General features: G+C 44.5%; 1 protein-coding gene across 1 annotated transcript in view; it reads right to left on the reverse strand.

Annotated features, from left to right (window-relative positions):
• Positions 1–1,999: 1,999 nt before the first annotated feature.
• LOC127631710 (uncharacterized) overlaps positions 2,000–16,517 on the reverse strand; it is a 37,932-nt gene continuing 23,414 nt past the window's right edge. The window contains exons 9-18 of the mRNA XM_052109962.1: positions 15,548–15,664; positions 9,763–9,882; positions 9,095–9,202; positions 5,388–5,495; positions 5,116–5,235; positions 4,222–4,672; positions 3,854–3,961; positions 3,693–3,756; positions 3,504–3,596; positions 2,000–3,359 (exon numbers count right to left, since the gene is read on the reverse strand). Of these exons, the coding sequence (XP_051965922.1) occupies positions 2,026–3,359; positions 3,504–3,596; positions 3,693–3,756; positions 3,854–3,961; positions 4,222–4,672; positions 5,116–5,235; positions 5,388–5,495; positions 9,095–9,202; positions 9,763–9,882; positions 15,548–15,664 (2,623 nt within the window). The 3' untranslated portion in view covers positions 2,000–2,025. The remainder of the gene's footprint in view (positions 3,360–3,503; positions 3,597–3,692; positions 3,757–3,853; positions 3,962–4,221; positions 4,673–5,115; positions 5,236–5,387; positions 5,496–9,094; positions 9,203–9,762; positions 9,883–15,547; positions 15,665–16,517) is intronic.

Consider the following 16,517-nt stretch of genomic DNA (forward strand, 5'->3'; position numbering starts at 1 on the left):
CTTCTAGGAGGATGGAGCTCTTTCTCTTTGAGAGGTTTATGATCCAGACTGCAGGAGCTGACTGATAAATTGGCTGTAATGCTGGAAGGACACTCCTGCCTGTTTGTGTCTCATAGTCCTTTGCATGTGAGCACAGATCCAGCAGGAAACCACATTGTTCAGTTTTATAATAATAATCTTCATCACAGGGGAAAGATGTGTAGCTGCACACAGATGTGAACAGTTCAGTGTAATTCTCTCCAGAAGTTGTGTCACACTGCAATGCTGCATAGATCAGACTGACCAGAAACTGGACAGCTGCCATTTTCCTCCCTCCATCAAATACATTATCTTGAAATCTGAGTAAAACAAAATTTCAAATTAAATGTAAAGAATTGCAAAGTAAATCTGTGATCAATTATGCAGGAACGATAATGGCAGTCATAATTTCCACAAACAAATTTAAACCTGATCACATTCTATCAAATGAATTTAACAACTCATACAGTTTTAATGTAGAAAATTATATTTACTACCTGGATTAAAAGTTATTTATTATTTATTTATTTGTTTTGTTTTAATCAAATGATTCCATTCTAAATTCTAACAGACTATGAAAAGAATGATGTGATATGTTGCACATTAAATTTGACCTCAGTTGTGAGATGTACGGCAGACACTGGAGGAATCCCCTCACTTCACTCTCTTCATCTGACCAGTCTCTCAGCTCTACTGGTTTCTTCTCTGTTTGGAGTTTCAGCACTTCTAGGAGGATGGAGCTCTTTCTCTCTGAGAGGTTTATGATCCAGACTGCAGGAGCTGACTGATAAATTGGCTGTAATTCTGGAAGGACACTCCTGCCTGTTTGAGTCTCATAGTCCTTCACATGTGAGCACAGATCCAGCAGAAAATCAGATCTCCCATATTCATCAACAGACAGCAGTGTTTCCACACTTGTCTCAAGGGTTTCAGATGTTTCTGTGAGAACAGCTTGCATGGACAGGTTCAGCAGAAATGACCTCTTTTGTTTCTCCCATTCTTCGGAGGATCTACTTTCTGGTTGAGTGAATCTAGACAGAGTCACAAAAAAGCAGCCTTTTACAATTTAGTATGCACAATGGACCTTGCGATTTCTACACATCTACTAAACTCTCACCTCAGTTGTGAGATGTAGGGCAGACACTGAAGGAATCCCCTGACTTCACTCTCTTCATCTGACCAGTCTCTCAGCTCTACTGGTTTTCTCAATCTTTGGAGTTTCAGCACTTCTAGGAGGGTGCAGCTTTTTCTCTCTGTGAGGTCTATGATCCAGACTAAACAGAAAAATTTGAAAACCCAGTAAAAATGTAATCAAATTAAGACAAGAGGATAAGGTTACGACAAAGTGTCGTTTTCATAAGCTTTAAATGTTTCTCACCTTCCACAGGTACAGATGCTTCTTTACTAGGCTTGCTGGTGATGTCCTCATAGACAGCAGAAACTCTGACTGCATAGCAGGTGCTGTGAGGTACATTTAAAGTACATTCACATTGAGGTCCTTGTGTTTGTACTGATGACCAGCCCTCCAGTCCTGCTTCTTTATACTCAACCATATAGTGAAGCACTGGACAATCTTCATCAGCTTCAGCCTTCAACCAGGTAATTTTAAGAGTGTCTCTGTTCAGCTTATTAGCAGAGGGTTTTCCAGGAATGGCTGCAGAAGATGTTTTAAAATAAATAATCCTGCTGAAATTGCTCATACATTGGTTGTCCCACACTGCATACCTGAGCTGGTATTCAGAGTCTGTTTTTAAACCTGATAAAACACATTTCTCAGCAAACAATGTGGTCTGTTTCCAAGAGTTGTTATTTCCACCATCAGCTACATCTCTGTACTCCACCAGATATCTCTCAGTGCTTTTGTTCAGCAAGCGATTTAGCATCAAATACACACTTGTTTGCTTTATTTGAACTATCTGAGGAAGATCTGGTTTCAATGCAAGCTTCACATTTCTGCTTACAATCATTCCAGTATAATACAACTGCACAGTGTATTCATCACAACCATCAGGTACAATTTACAGCAATGAACTTGGTTTGCTCTGTATCTTCATTTGCCTCTTTGACAGCAATAAACAGCTGCATATCTAAAAGCACTTTCTGACTGATACGAACAGGCGTGAATAGGAGTGAATCCCTTCGAATAATGTGATCAGATTTAAATTCTTGCTTCAGAGTAGAAAGAAACAAATCTTCTTCTTCTGGTGATGTCAGAGTTAAACACATCACTCTGTTTATGAATGGATGACTTAGGACTTGCTGTAACTCTGCCTGTGATTTCACAACAGGGATGTCTGCGGCTCTGCAGTCATTCAAAATCTTCAGCTCAGCTTCTTTATTCTCCAGCCATTGGTTTGTGTTCTCTGCACTGAATGGTGATTGGTCATGTACGTCTAGGAGATCTTGTAATCTGTTCTCTCCTTCCTCTTCTTTAACATTAATGGAGTCAGCAATCTCTGTGATTTCTTTCTGAAAATGTGCTTGGTATTTATGCAGAAGCTCTGAAAAAATGTCTAATTTATCTTTCAGACCAGGAAACCAAATAATCACACTTAGATTACCTGGACTTGACATGAAATCCTGACATTTCCTGATCTGTTTTTTCAGATGTTCCAGAACATTCTCAGCTCTCTGCATCAGGCTTTTACTGACTCCCCTGAGAAGAGCACACACAGAGGTCTTGTCCAGGTTCTTCAGAGGGTAGAGCCAGACCTTTATAGGAACTGCATTCTCACCTTTAGATCCAAGCAGCATTGGCAGAGAACCATAGATTTCTACTGCTTTATCAAAAGACACTGGACTCTTCAAATCACCAACATCAATGTAGAGACTACAGTTATAAAACAAACTCAAAGCTTTTTCCTTGTCATTGAGGCTTACATTAATTTGACTTGCACAAAATGAAGAGGTCACCTTCTTGATAACATTTTTCATTTCTGAAGTTTTCTCTGAACCAATTTGCACACGATCAAAAACAAAGAAAGCCTGAGCTCCATAGCACACAGCTATGATCACGTGTGTAGCCGAGGTAGAATTAATGACTGAGAGAGGAATGCCTTCCTGTAGAAATCTTTGGCTGATCATGTCCAGTCTGGTGGTTGTTTTGTAGTGCAGTGTAACTCTGTCCTGATGCGCAGACTGTACTGGGTGATTCAGAAAGGCTGCAGCTCCAATTACTTCAATCTGTCCATGCAAAGCTTTTGTTCTTAACACAGGAGACATTTCAAGGATTCTGAATCTCTCCTGTAGAGAGTCACTTTCTAGAACCTTCACCTCTGTTTGAGGCCGAGGTAGTGACACTCTCATAGAGGAAATGATGCCCTCATTCCACAGGAACGTATCTGAAAAACAATCACATTGTTTGATCAAAATCTTTTATTGCAAGACATTTTTTCACTATAAACTTATGAAATGGAAGGATTTTTGTCTCACTGTTTTTATTAGTCTTAAATAAGATTAGTGTTTTCAAAGCCCCAAAATCTTACCTTCACAATAAGAATCAGTGTTAGTGTCATATAACATTCCAAGGCTCAAGGGGTGACCTAGAGTAACCACTTCAATAGTATCATGGGGGAAATCTGAAAATAACACAAATGAAATAAAATCTTTTTAAAACACCAGTTTGTACAGCAAAATTGGTGCAGCTGACAGAAATATGCACAATATTCACCAACCATGACAATGGACTTCAAATCCTTTACACAAGCGTTTTGCCCGCGTGTCCTTTTCTCTCAAGTTCTGAAAAGGAAAAGAGATTTACACCAATCTCTTGAACAAAATTACAATTTTGTTTATATCTCACGTTCAAAGTGTTACTTTTAAACTCTATATTTACCATTTTCAGTGTAGTCACTGTTGCGGTCAACCCTTTGATCTCTTCTTGCAATTCTTCCTCTGCTCTGGATATTCTAAATGTCTCATTGTCATGGGAAAAACTGCCAGGCTAAACAACACAAAAATTACAGTTATCAGTAATTTAAGTGTCAAGTGATGCACTTGATATTTAGACCAAAGAATTAAATTGTGCATGTGGTAAGTGTGACAACTGAATATGATATTGATATAATTGATTTTGTGACATTTTACAAATGTTATATCTTGTAATATATTTAAACATAGATAAAAAAATAAGGTGTCCCATACTGCTTTCATTCAACATGTAATAATCAGAGCAAAACCATTTCTGAAGTCATTTCCAATCACCTCCACCAGGTTGTGTCTCTGCAGTGCTGGTATTGTGTAGTGTTGTCTGATGTGGGTCTCACAGTAAGACACAGTGCAAGTCAAACAGGATTTAACAGCTTTGAGTTTTCTCTCAGTGCAGATATCACAGGGAACATCTTCAGGTCCAGCATAGCAGTGAACAGGAAGAGCAGGACTAAACCCTGCCAGCTTCAGTTCCTCTATCAGTTTCGCCAAAGCAACATTTACATTTATCACAGGACGATTTCTGAACCTCTTTCTGCACTGAGGACAAGCGTAAGATCCAGCTTGAGTTGGTTTGTTCCAGTAGATCTCAATGCAGTGTTTGCAGTAACTGTGTCCACATGGGATGGACACTGGCTCCTTAAAAACCTCTGTGCACACTGAACACCTGTAGTGATCCTCTGTCAGCAGAGTGGCTGAAAATGTGCTATGGGACATGGTGTGGAAACTGCTCAGTTTAACAATTCACAACAACATCAAATTTTAATTTTGAAAAAGAATAAATGCACCACATAGTACCTGATATCTGGAGACAACACCTCCTCTCGGAGTGCACTGTGTATATTAAATGGCTCTTCAACATTCTTCTTTATAATACTGTACATTTGGGTTCACAAAAATAATAAAACCATTAATATAATCACTTATTATCTAACTTATCTCATTTAATTAAACTAGAGAGTTTATAGTTACTTTCAATCAATTAACTTATAAGATGTCTGATCCTTCACTGAACAAACAAATAACTGAAGTAAATATTACATTTTGAATTAAAATATGGCAACATTTCAATGCCAAAAACATGTTATTGAATTAAAATATTTAAAGAGAGGAATTCAGTCTAATTCAGTAATGATTAGACAGCCTGTTTTAACATTTCAATTCTTGTACCTTTCATTCTTCATGAAATTCTGTGTTCTTTCTTTGAACACTATTGGTCGATCCATTGACTGGTCACTTTGTAGAGATGTGCAAGAAGGTGCAGGAGATATTGTGTCATCTGGTCTCAACCTTTAATAGAAGGAAAAAAGTTTATATTAAAAGCTTATATCACATTATATTATATTAAAAGTTTATATTTAAAAAAACAACCTTTCAGAAAAAGTCTTGATATAAATGTAAACCTCTTTAAAAACTAATTTTACAAAAACTAGTTTTCCTACCTTAAATTCTGTGTTCTTTCTTTGAACTCTATTGGTCGATCCATTGACTGGTCACTTTTTAGAGATGTGCAAGAAGGTGCAGGAGATATTGTGTCATCTGGTCTCAACCTTTAATAGAAGGAAAAAAGTTTATATTAAAAGCTTATATCACATTATATTATATTTGTCATGTTCTCTGTTGTCTTTTGTTTTTGTGCTTTTATGTTGAAGTTTAGTTTAGTTCCTGTTTGGTTTTTGTAGTCCTTTGTAGTTTCTTTTTATGATTGGTTTCCCTCTGATTGTTTCTCCTTCCCTGATTGCTTCACCAGGTGTCCCTCACTCCCTTGTTTGTTCCTGTGTGTATTTAAGCCCTGCCTTTTGTTCACTCCTGGTTGATTGTTGAATGTTGTTTAGCCTGGTATGTTTCCCCTGCCCGTGTATTCAGTTTTATGTTTATTTCCCATTGAGGGTTTTCTTTTGTGTTTATTGGTTTGTCTGTTTAAATAAAGTTTAACTGCAATTGGATCCGCGATCTCCTCGCTCTGCCTCACGCTGCTCAATCGTAACAGAACAATCGACCACCAATGGATCCAGCGGTCCAGCAGGCTAACTACCGGCTGCTCAGCCTGAGGCAAGAAGGCCGACCTATAGAGGACCACATCCGCGACTTCATTGAACTGGCGAGTGTCGCTGACTTCCCTGAATCCTCCCTTGTGGCCTTCTTCAGGGGCAATCTGGACTGGTTCGCTGAAGGAGCGGCTGCCACAGCTGACGCATGGCTGGACTCTCCGCTGACTTCCTGGTGGCTTAACTCTACTGGTGTGCGACTCACCGCTCTCTGTGGGCGTTGCTGTGAAGGACCTACCACACCATCCACAGTGGAGTCTCTTCAGCCACCCCGGCGCCCCTATAACACCAGCCCCACCTGTCAGCTGAACCCACTCCCCATGCCAGTCAGCGCTCCCAGAACCCACACGGTCCACTTCGTCTGCCCGGAGGAGGGACAGAAGACGGGCTTCTGCCTCCCGGCCCTCTTCAGCCACGGTCAACGAGCCTGAGCCCTCTTCAGCCACGGTCAACGAGCCTGAGCCCTCTTCAGCCACGGTCAACGAGCCTGAGCCCTCTTCAGCCACGGTCAACGAGCCTGAGCCCTCTTCAGCCACGGGTCAAGCGAGCCTGAGCCCTCTTCAGCCACGGTCAACGAGCCAGCCTGTAGCCTCGACCGTCCCTGAGCCAGCGCCTGTAGCCTCGACCGTCCCTGAGCCAGCGCCTGTAGCCTCGACCGTCCCTGAGCCAGCGCCAGTAGCCATGACCGTCCAAGAGCCTCCGCCTCTCGAGCCTTCCAGGGCTCCGCCTCTCGAGCCTCCCAGGGCTCTGCCTCTCAAGTCTCTCGAGTCTTCCAGGGCTCCTCCTCCCGAGTCTTCCAGGGCTCCATCTCTCAAGTCTCTCGAGCCTCCTAGGGCTCCGCCTCTCAAGTCTCTCGTCTTACAGGGCTCCTCCTCCCGAGCCTCCTAGGGCTCCGCCTCTCCAGTCTCGAGTCTTCCAGGACTCCTCCTCCAGAGCCTCCCAGGCCTCCATCTCTCGAGTCTTACAGGGCTCCTCCTCTCGAGCCTTCCAGGGCCCCGCCTCTCAAGCCTCTCGAGCCTTCCAGGGCCCCGCCTCTCAAGCCTCTCGAGCCTTCCAGGGCCCCGCCTCTCAAGCCTCCTAGGGCTCCGCCTCTCAAGCCTCTGGAGCCTTCCAGGGCTCCGCCTCTCAAGTCTCGAGTCTTACAGGGCTCCTCCTCCCGAGCCTCCTAGGGCTCCGCCCCTCGAGCCTTCCAGGGCTCCGCCCCTCGAGCCTTCCAGGGCTCCGCCCCTCGAGCCTTCCAGGGATCCGCCCCTCGAGCCTCTCCAGCCTTCCAGGGCTCCGCCCCCCGAGCCTCCTACGGTTCTTCTCCCCGAGCCTCCTACGGTTCTTCTCCCCGAGCCTCCTACGGTTCTTCTCCCCGAGCCTCCTACGGTTCTTCTCCCCGAGCCTCCTTCGGCTCCGCCTCCCGAGCCTCCTACGGCTCTTCTCCCAGAGATTCCAGAGCCTCCTACGGCTCCACCTCCCGAGCCTCCTTCGGCTCTGCTCCCAGAGACTTCAGAGCCTTCTAGGGCTCCGCCTCTGAAACCACCTACGGCGCCATCTCCCTCGGCTCCGTCTCCTGAGCCTTCCACGGCTTCACCCCCCGAGCCTCCAAAGCTTTCCATGGTTCCGCCTCCCTCGGCTCTGCCTCCTGAGCCTCCCACGGCTCCGCCCCCTGAGCCTCCAGAACTTTCCATGGTTCCGCCTCCCTCGGCTCCGCCTCCTGAGCCTCCCGAGCCTTCCTCGGCTCTGCCTTCCTTTGCTCCGCTTCCCTCTGCTCTGCCTCCTGAGCCTCCCTCAGCTCCGCCTCCTGCGTCTTCTACGGCTCCGCCTCCAAGGTCCTCCTTGGCTCTGCCCACCACGGTTCCGGTTCCGCCTCCTGGTCCACCCAAGGCCTTACCACCTGAGTCTGCCACGGCTCAACCTGCCTCTGCTCCGCCCCCAGGGTCTCCTGCGGCCTTGCCTGCACCTCCTTCGGCGCCGCCACCCAAGTCTTCGACTGCTCCGCCTCAGAAGTCCTCCTTGGCTCCGCCAGCCTCCCCAGTGGCCACTCCTCCTCCCAGGCCCCCTGAACCGGCCATTGGCCCACGGCCATCTCCCAGGCTACTAAAACCGGCCTCTATCCTGTGGCCTCCTCCTAGGCCCCCTGAGCCGGCCCTTGCCTTATGGCCAGCCCCCGGGCCATCTAAACCTGCCCCTGCCCGGTCGATACCTCCCAGGCCCCCTGAACCGGTCCCTGCCCGGTCGACGCCTCCTAGACCTCCTAAACCTGTCCCTTTGTGCCCCCCGGGACTGCCTAATTGGTCCCGTGGACTGTCTCATTTCCCTGTGTGCCCCCGTGGACTGTCTCATTGCCCCTTGTGCCCCCGTGGACTGCCTAATTGCCCCCTGTGCCCCCATGGACTGCCTGTCTGCTCCCTGTGCCCCCTTGGACCGCCTTATTGCCCCCTGTACCTCCTTGGACTGCCCGCCTACCCTCTGTGCCCCCTTGGACTTCCTGCCTGCCCCCTGTGCCCCCTTGGACTGTCTGTCTGCCCCTGGTGCCCTCATTTTGTTTTTTGTGGGCTTTTTTGTCTTTTGTTTTTGTGCTTTGGGATCGTCTGGAATCCGATCCTTTTGAGGGGGGGGTTCTGTCATGTTCTCTGTTGTCTTTTGTTTTTGTGCTTTTATGTTGAAGTTTAGTTTAGTTCCTGTTTCCTGTTTGGTTTTTGTAGTCCTTTGTAGTTTCTTTTTATGATTGGTTTCCTCTGATTGTTTCTCCTTCCCTGATTGCTTCACCAGGTGTCCCTCATTCCCTTGTTTGTTCCTGTGTGTATTTAAGCCCTGCCTTTTGTTCACTCCTGGTCGATTGTTGAATGTTGTTTAGCCTGGTATGTTTCCCTGCCCGTGTTTTCAGTTTTATGTTTATTTCCCCATTGAGGGTTTTCTTTTGTGTTTATTGGTTTGTCTGTTTAAATAAAGTTTAACTGCAATTGGATCCGCATCTCCTCGTCTGCCTACGCTGCTCAATCGTAACAATATTAAAAGTTTATATTTAAAAAAAAAAACAACCTTTCAGAAAAAGTCTTGATATAAATGTAAACCTCTTTAAAAACTAATTTTACAAAAACTAGTTTTCCTACCTTAAATTCTGTGTTCTTTCTTTGAACTCTATTGGTCGATCCATTGACTGGTCACTTTTTAGAGATGTGCAGGAGGGTGTTGGAGATGTAACATTATAAGGTCTCAATCTTAGGAAAAAAAATGTGTGAAAAAGGTAAATATCTAGATTTTTACAAAAGAACAAAAAATATGCAAAATATTTAGGGCTATTAATAGATTAGTATAATTATGATTCATTTCAACTGAGTTTTTACAGAGACTGCAAATGACGGTCATATTTCGTGGTATGTGGTATTCATGTGGTATGTGAGTTCCACCTGTATTTTATTTGCAAAACAAATTAGGTTTTAGAATGACATTTCTCCATTTAGCCTTCTAAGTGTTCAGCTGCTAGATTGTTGTGTCTGAGATATGAATAATGGGACCTGTGCTGGTGCTATTGCAAGGTTTTTTTTAAGAATATTTAAAACCGTTTATTAAAAGAGGACAGAATGAGTATGTCAAACCAGGTAAATGTGCTAATCTAAATGTATTGTTTTAGAGTCATTAGACACAGTCAATAATTCATTTTATTCTTCGTTATACTCCGTTTTCTACCTTTACACTAAATCTTTAAACTGTGTTCTGAACTTAGATGAAATTGCAAAACATTACATTTAAGTTGTTAAAATGTTTGTTAATATTGTACCTTTTAATTTTCCTCGTACTCCGTGTTCTTTGTTTAAACTCTATTGGTCTGTCCATTGACTGGTCACTTTGAAAAGATGTGTGTGAAGTTACTGGAGATGTCGCTTGACCAGGTCTCAACCTTTATGGGGAAGAAAGAACTAATACTAATACACTGTTTGAGATAGAGACATGCAAAACATATGTTATAGGCATGACCTTCAAGCTTTGTTCCAAACCCTTGAGAGCAACCTGCTAAGATGGCATATAACCAAAATGGTACTTCATAAGTGATTGATTTGTAATACTCTACAAAGGCATTGAAAATACACTTGATTTCAATAGTTTGGCGTTAGCATATTTTGCAAAACATACGCACAAATATTAAGTGAAATATTCATTTTTAATAATAGACAACATTTTTACAATTTACTTGTGATATCTAGTTTTGATCAACACTTTTCAGTATTGAATCGAATATTTTATACAACTCCAATTCTGAAAATGTTGGAACAATATGGATAATAAAAACAAAAATGACTGGGCATGTAATCACAAAGATTTTTATCTTACCACTAGGAGTTTTTGCTTAAAACCTATTCACAAAACTGCTAAGAGCAAATTTTAGTAAGGAAATCTTAAGATAAGAGAAAGGCAGAGATGACCTTGCTGCTATGGATGACGTCACATTTTATGAGCACACTCATTTAAATCAGCCAAAGTGATTGGTAGACAGGGAAGCACTATTTGTCAGCAAATTCCTCATAGACATATAGCGGGATATATACACATATACATACATACATACATACATACATACACACTGGTTGTATGGTATGTCTTGATGGGAAAGGAGGAATGTCTTGATGGGAGGGCAAGAACTAGTGTTAATTTTGTCAGCATTTTTTTTATTTAGTCTTAGTACTGTGTCAAATGTCCTTGTTAGTTTTTATCATATTTAGTCAAACTCATCCTGTTTTTATTAGTAAAGTTTTAGTTGACTAAAAGTCTGGGCATTTTAGTCTTATCTTAGTCAAAGAAAACCGTCAGTATTTTAGTCTAGTTTTAGTCAATGAAAACTGTTGACATTTTAGTCATATTTTTGTAACGTTTAGACAAGTGAAACATCAAGAAATCCAAGTGTTGCACTATAAGTAAATCATTGCAATGATTTTAAGTTAACACAAACCAGTATCCAGAAAAAGAAAACTCTACACAATCTCCCGATGGCCAGTACCCCACTGATCGGCCCCAAAGGGCGTCGGCCCACCTAGAAAATGCCCGGTATGCCAGATTACCAGTCCATTCCTGCTTGAAAGGTACTGCTTACTGTGCTTGCTTAATCCTGATTTGCAGCGCACAGTACAGGAAAGGAAACAGCTGCTCATGCCATCCAATGAACAGGATATTTGGATTGTAATTCCGAAAAAAAAAAAAACAGACAAATATTTTGTCTTCTCTTTTTTCCCCCAACAGAAATAAAGAGAGATTTTATTTTTACGTCAGTAATATTTTATGTTGATATAGTCACAGTTAGTGTTTAATGACATTGGTGCTGTCTCGTTATCGTCTCATCTTAGTCATGGAAAAAAGGTCCTTGATGAAAATTTTTCATCATAGTTTTCGTTAACAAAATTAACCTGGATGAGTGCAAGAATGAGAGGCAATCGAGAGGATCCGGTGACCAGCTGTGGGGGGGGTGGCATGGAGACGTCCCTGAGCACTGCCACACCACCAGGAGATGTTCCATGATTAATGAGGCGAAACATCTATGATAGGTGGGTCCCAGCCGATGACCCCGTAGCTGGACAACTGAAGGAACTGGCGGAGGTGCTGCAGGCAGTAATTGCCAGCAGGTTTAGACATTTACCTGTGCATATGAATGGATGTTTTTTTGGTTGATGAATATTTCTTCATCAAGTATTGATGCAATGAAACAAGCCTGTGTCCCGTCTACTGTATTAAATACACTGTTTAGCCCTGGGTTGGCCATGAATGCTGCATTTTTTTCTCTGAAGCAAGTGTGCACCCACTGAAAAACATACACTATGTATTGGTGGACGATGTGCGGCCTGGAGAGGGCATATATCGTTTGTTAGGTGATTCTGCTGACAGAATTGTCATATAACGCAGCAGTCCCTCGTCTCTCATTGGAAAGAGATCCGCACTCTCAGCTCGTAGAGCTTGTTGTCCAGAGACTGAACATTTGCAAGTAGAATACTGGGTAGCGGGGGTCGATTTGCACGACATCTTACTCTGATGAGAATGCCGGCTCTTTTTCCCCTTTTCCTTCTGCGTTTCCGCAGCCAGGCAGCCCAGACAAAGGGCTCCGCTGGCGTGTTTGTAAACAGTGGGTCGGCATTGAGGAATTTGAAGTCCGGTTTTCGGTGTGTAATTGCCGAACCAATGTCCAAAAGTGTTTGTCTGTCGTATATTGCTCGCTCTCTTCCCAGATCCAGCTGATCCTTCTCGTAAGCCTGAAGCGCGCCTCGGCGCCTCTTCGTTTCACAAGGGGAGCGCTGAACCTATGTACATTCCACGCATAATAATAAAGCGGCTGAGAAATTACTCGAGGTGGTAACTCGGGCTGTGGCCAGACTACAGCTAGACTGGCCACGCGAACAAGAGACCCCCCCCCAAAAAAAATATAAAAAAGGAAGGGAATGCTATATTAGTCCCTTCCTTTCTTTGATGACCTCCAATGATGCCGCCGGTCGAAGAGACGCTTGCGGGCTATCTCTCGCCGGGCTCGGAGGGCTTATCAAGCAGCAGGTCAGGCTGCTCTGCACACAATGGCTGTATTACAGGCTTACCAGGCTGACCTGCTGGACGACCTGAGTGTGGGTGCTGCGCTCCACGAGCAAGTTTTTTCTGAGCTTCGTCGAGCCACAGATCTTTCTCTCCGCGCGACCAAGCAAACAGCCCGTGGTATTGGCTATGTCTGCCTTGGTCAGCGTGGAGAGGCACCTTTGGCTCAAACTTTCGGGCATCAAGGACAAGGATAAAGTTTTCCTCCTTGATGCCCCGGTTTCGCCTACTGGCCTATTTGGAGACGACATGAGCATGGTTATCTCCAGATTCCAAGAGGCGAAAAGCCACGAGGAGGCCTTCGGGCAGTTCCTCCCTCGCCGCACTCAGGGGGCGGTTCCGTCGGCCACCCAGACCCGCCTCGGTCCTGTTAGAAGGGAGGCTCAAAAGCAAAGCGTGGTGAGTCGTGCTCCCCCTTGCGGTGACTGGGGACAGTCTCGTCGTCCTCAACAGCCCCCAAAGCAAGATCTCAGGGCCCTAATTTCTAAAAGAAAGAAACCCTGATGGTCTTGTGCCTAGTCTTCTGGGGGTAGCTCCCATCGGGACAGGGCGCGTGCACCACTTCGCCCCTCCCGGTACCCCCACGAAACCTCTCCATTCCCATTTCGGGAGGAAAAAAGACTACGCCCTCCGTGTTTCAACGGCATAGTCTCCACTACCATAAACCGGGTCAGGCATGTCTACTGTGGAACGAACTGCAAAATCTCTTTGAGATCGTTTTTGTTGTGGCTCAAAGCCAGGGGGGTTTCTTCCAAGGGGCAAATCCCCTAGGCTAATAAGGGTTACGCGCCGCGGGCTTCGTTCCCTTTCTATGTGGTTCAGACCCCGGTTTCTTACCTTGGGTCCCACTCTAGGTGTGTCTCGTTGTCGCAGGCTAGACGCCTCCCTGATGGGCTGGGTAGTGGCCTTAAATGGTCGTTCAGCTTAAAGGGAATAGGAGGGTCATCAGCTCGGTTGTCACAGTAACTGTCTCGATTTGATGGCTGTATTTCTGGCCCTGAAATACTTCCTCCTGAGGCTGCCATGTCTTGGTGCGGGTAGGCAATACAGCGGTAGTCTCTTACATAAACCATCAGGGAGATCCATGTTCATGTCAGCTGAATTTCTGGCACGTCGGATTCTCCTTGGGGCCCAGGGCAGCTCCTGTCACTCAGGGCAGGATGCCCGTATATGCGAGCAAATTTACGGTCCAGACAGAAAATACAGATGGGGGAGTGGAAACTCCACCCTGAGGTAGTGGGTGAGATTCTTCCCGGGCAGAAGAGGACCTCTTTGCCTCTAAGAACAGCGTAATGTCTCCTCTACTTCTCCCCGAGTCACCCAGTCCCCCCCCTCTGGGGCTGAACACGGTGGCGCATACATGGCCCAGAATGTGCCTGTATGCGTTACCCTTTATTAAAAGTTAATATTGCAGAACCAGTTAACTGCCAGATCACTTCAGTTCTGGACTCTCTGCAGGAAGAACCGTCAGCAGGCTTATGCCCCGCCAATCTCAGGGTCTATGTGGCCGCCAGTTCGGCTTGCCACGCCTTGATGGACGGAGTGCCCTTCAGAGGCACCCTCTACTCGCTCGCTTCATTCGTGGAGCCATGCGACTGTGGCCTCCTGTTAGGACCATGACCTCTTCATAGGACTTGGCAATAGTCCTTGAGGGTCTGGTTGAGACCTCCTTTGAACCTCTAGACTCAGCGTCTGACAGACTTCTGACTCTCAAGATGGTTTTTCTTATGGCGATTATCTCCAGAGAGAATTGGGGACCTACAGGCTCTTTCTGTTTTGCCAGCCTGTTTAGAGTTTGCCCCAGGAATGACCAAAACAATTTTGCACCCTCATCCTGACTACCTGACTAAGGTTCCTTTCGCGACCCTACATCAGGTCACTCTCAAAGCCTTCTGCTCCCCACCGTTTGCAACGCCAGAGCAGCAAGGACTTCACAGACTGTGTCCAGTCAGTGCGGTAGACATAAGTCTAAATGGCACAATCCAGTGGCATAAGTCAGGGCAACTATTCGTTTGCCATGGGAGCCGCAACCAGGGGGCGGCCACCTCAAAGCAGACTGTTGCATTGGGTGAGGGATGTTATTGCCCTGGCCTACGAGGAGTGCGGTCAAGCTTCGCCAGTAGGTATCAGGGCTCACTCCACCAGAGGGGTCGCCTCTAAAGACTTGGCTAGAGGGGTCCCTCTGCAGCAAGTTTGTGATGCGGCAGGCTGGTCCTCTCCGCACACATTCATCAAATTTTATAGTTTGGATGTTCATGCTACTCCGGACTCTTATGTCCTTGAGTCGACATCTCAAGCTCATGTCTGAGACCGCTCGCGTTCTTGTGAGCACACTTCGCAACCGTAGGAGTCCGGACAGCCTCAGTTTGGTGGCGTGGGTATTCTCGTTCCCAAAGCGCTTTTCTCAGTGCAGAATCCTAGTGAATCTTTTTGTAAAGGGAACGTCTCGGGTTACGTAGTGTAACCCTTGTTCCCTGAAAAAAGCGGAACGAGATGCTGCGCTTCTTTGCCGCACTGGGATATCCCAGGATATTTCACATAATATGGTAATTTCATTTCTATATCTGCTTCTATCAGTCTTGGAATTTTCTTAGTCAGTAGATGACCACATAGATCAGCAATTTAATCAAGAACATGACTGATTGGTCTAGAGGTTACATTTTGCATCTAGTTTTTAGAAGTTCTGGTTTGGAATTCACCCAAAAATAACTTTTTATTTTAATAAAACAAGATTGCATCTGTACATCAGTGGATGGGTGTTACACTTTAAAAATAAAATGCAATAAAAGATGTGGGGAGACGAGCAGAACACAGACACAATTCATGAATACTCGTCTCCCTTAGCACAACCCAGCCATGGACCACCTTGTTTATATATAAGGTTATCGGTATACCACAGTATAAAAATATTCGATTATCCACAGCCTAAATTATAACAAAAATAATTAATTGCAAAACTGATTCAAAGGACTGAGCTCTTAAAATGCTTTCCAATGTACCTTTTATTGAGGTTAATCTGTGTTCTTTCTTTGAACTCTATTGGTCGGTCCATTGACTGGTCACTTCGTAGAGATGTGCAGGAGGGTGCTGGAGATGTTGCGTCACCTTGTCTCAACCTTCAAAAAAGAACCAGAAAAATTGTTGATGACAAATGCAGTACAAAATGGACTGTGTCACCCTGGAAACAAATATTGTCCTATCAAAGCAATGAAATATTGTAGCTGTGTGGCTATATGCATAATAAATATAATGAAAATAAGTCTGATCGACCTATTTTCTCTTTCAAAGTATAAGTACACACACACACGAACATCTGCTAGCTGCCTTGAAACATCACACAGGTCACATAAACTACAACATATAGAGACTGTATCACCTAGATATCATATAGAGGCTGTGTCTGTTCCCCGAACTACCAAACACAAACCTCTCACTAAAACCATTTAGACATTTTTTTATATAAAACAAAATTACAATTAGGCAATCAACTGTTTCTCAGAAAACAGGGTCTCATAATTTTCCTCACGTGCAACTTCAATCCTCCACTGCCATAGGTGATGAAGAGCTAATAAAACTTAACAAAACATCAAAATCCCCAACATGTATGTTAGATCCAATACCAACTAAGCTCTTAAGAGGTATTCCCTGTAATCTCAGAACCTCTTCTTAATATTAACTCCTTGCTATCCTTAGGACGTTTCCCAAGAAACTTTAAAATGGCAGTTATCAAACCACTTATCTTATCTTGATCCTGAAGAATTGGCTAATTATAGACCAATTTGAAATCTCCCGTTTATGTAAAAAATACTAGAAAAGGCTGTGTCTTCCCAGTTATGTTCATTTCTACAGAGAAATAGTATATATGAACAGTTTCAATCAGGAATTAGGCTACACCACAGTACAGAGACTTCACTTATCAGAGTTAGTAATGACTTGCTCTTATCATCTGATCGTGGCTGCATTTCTCTT

The sequence above is a fragment of the Xyrauchen texanus genome, chromosome 38, assembly GCF_025860055.1.
Source record: "Xyrauchen texanus isolate HMW12.3.18 chromosome 38, RBS_HiC_50CHRs, whole genome shotgun sequence".
Taxonomy (NCBI): domain Eukaryota; kingdom Metazoa; phylum Chordata; class Actinopteri; order Cypriniformes; family Catostomidae; genus Xyrauchen; species Xyrauchen texanus.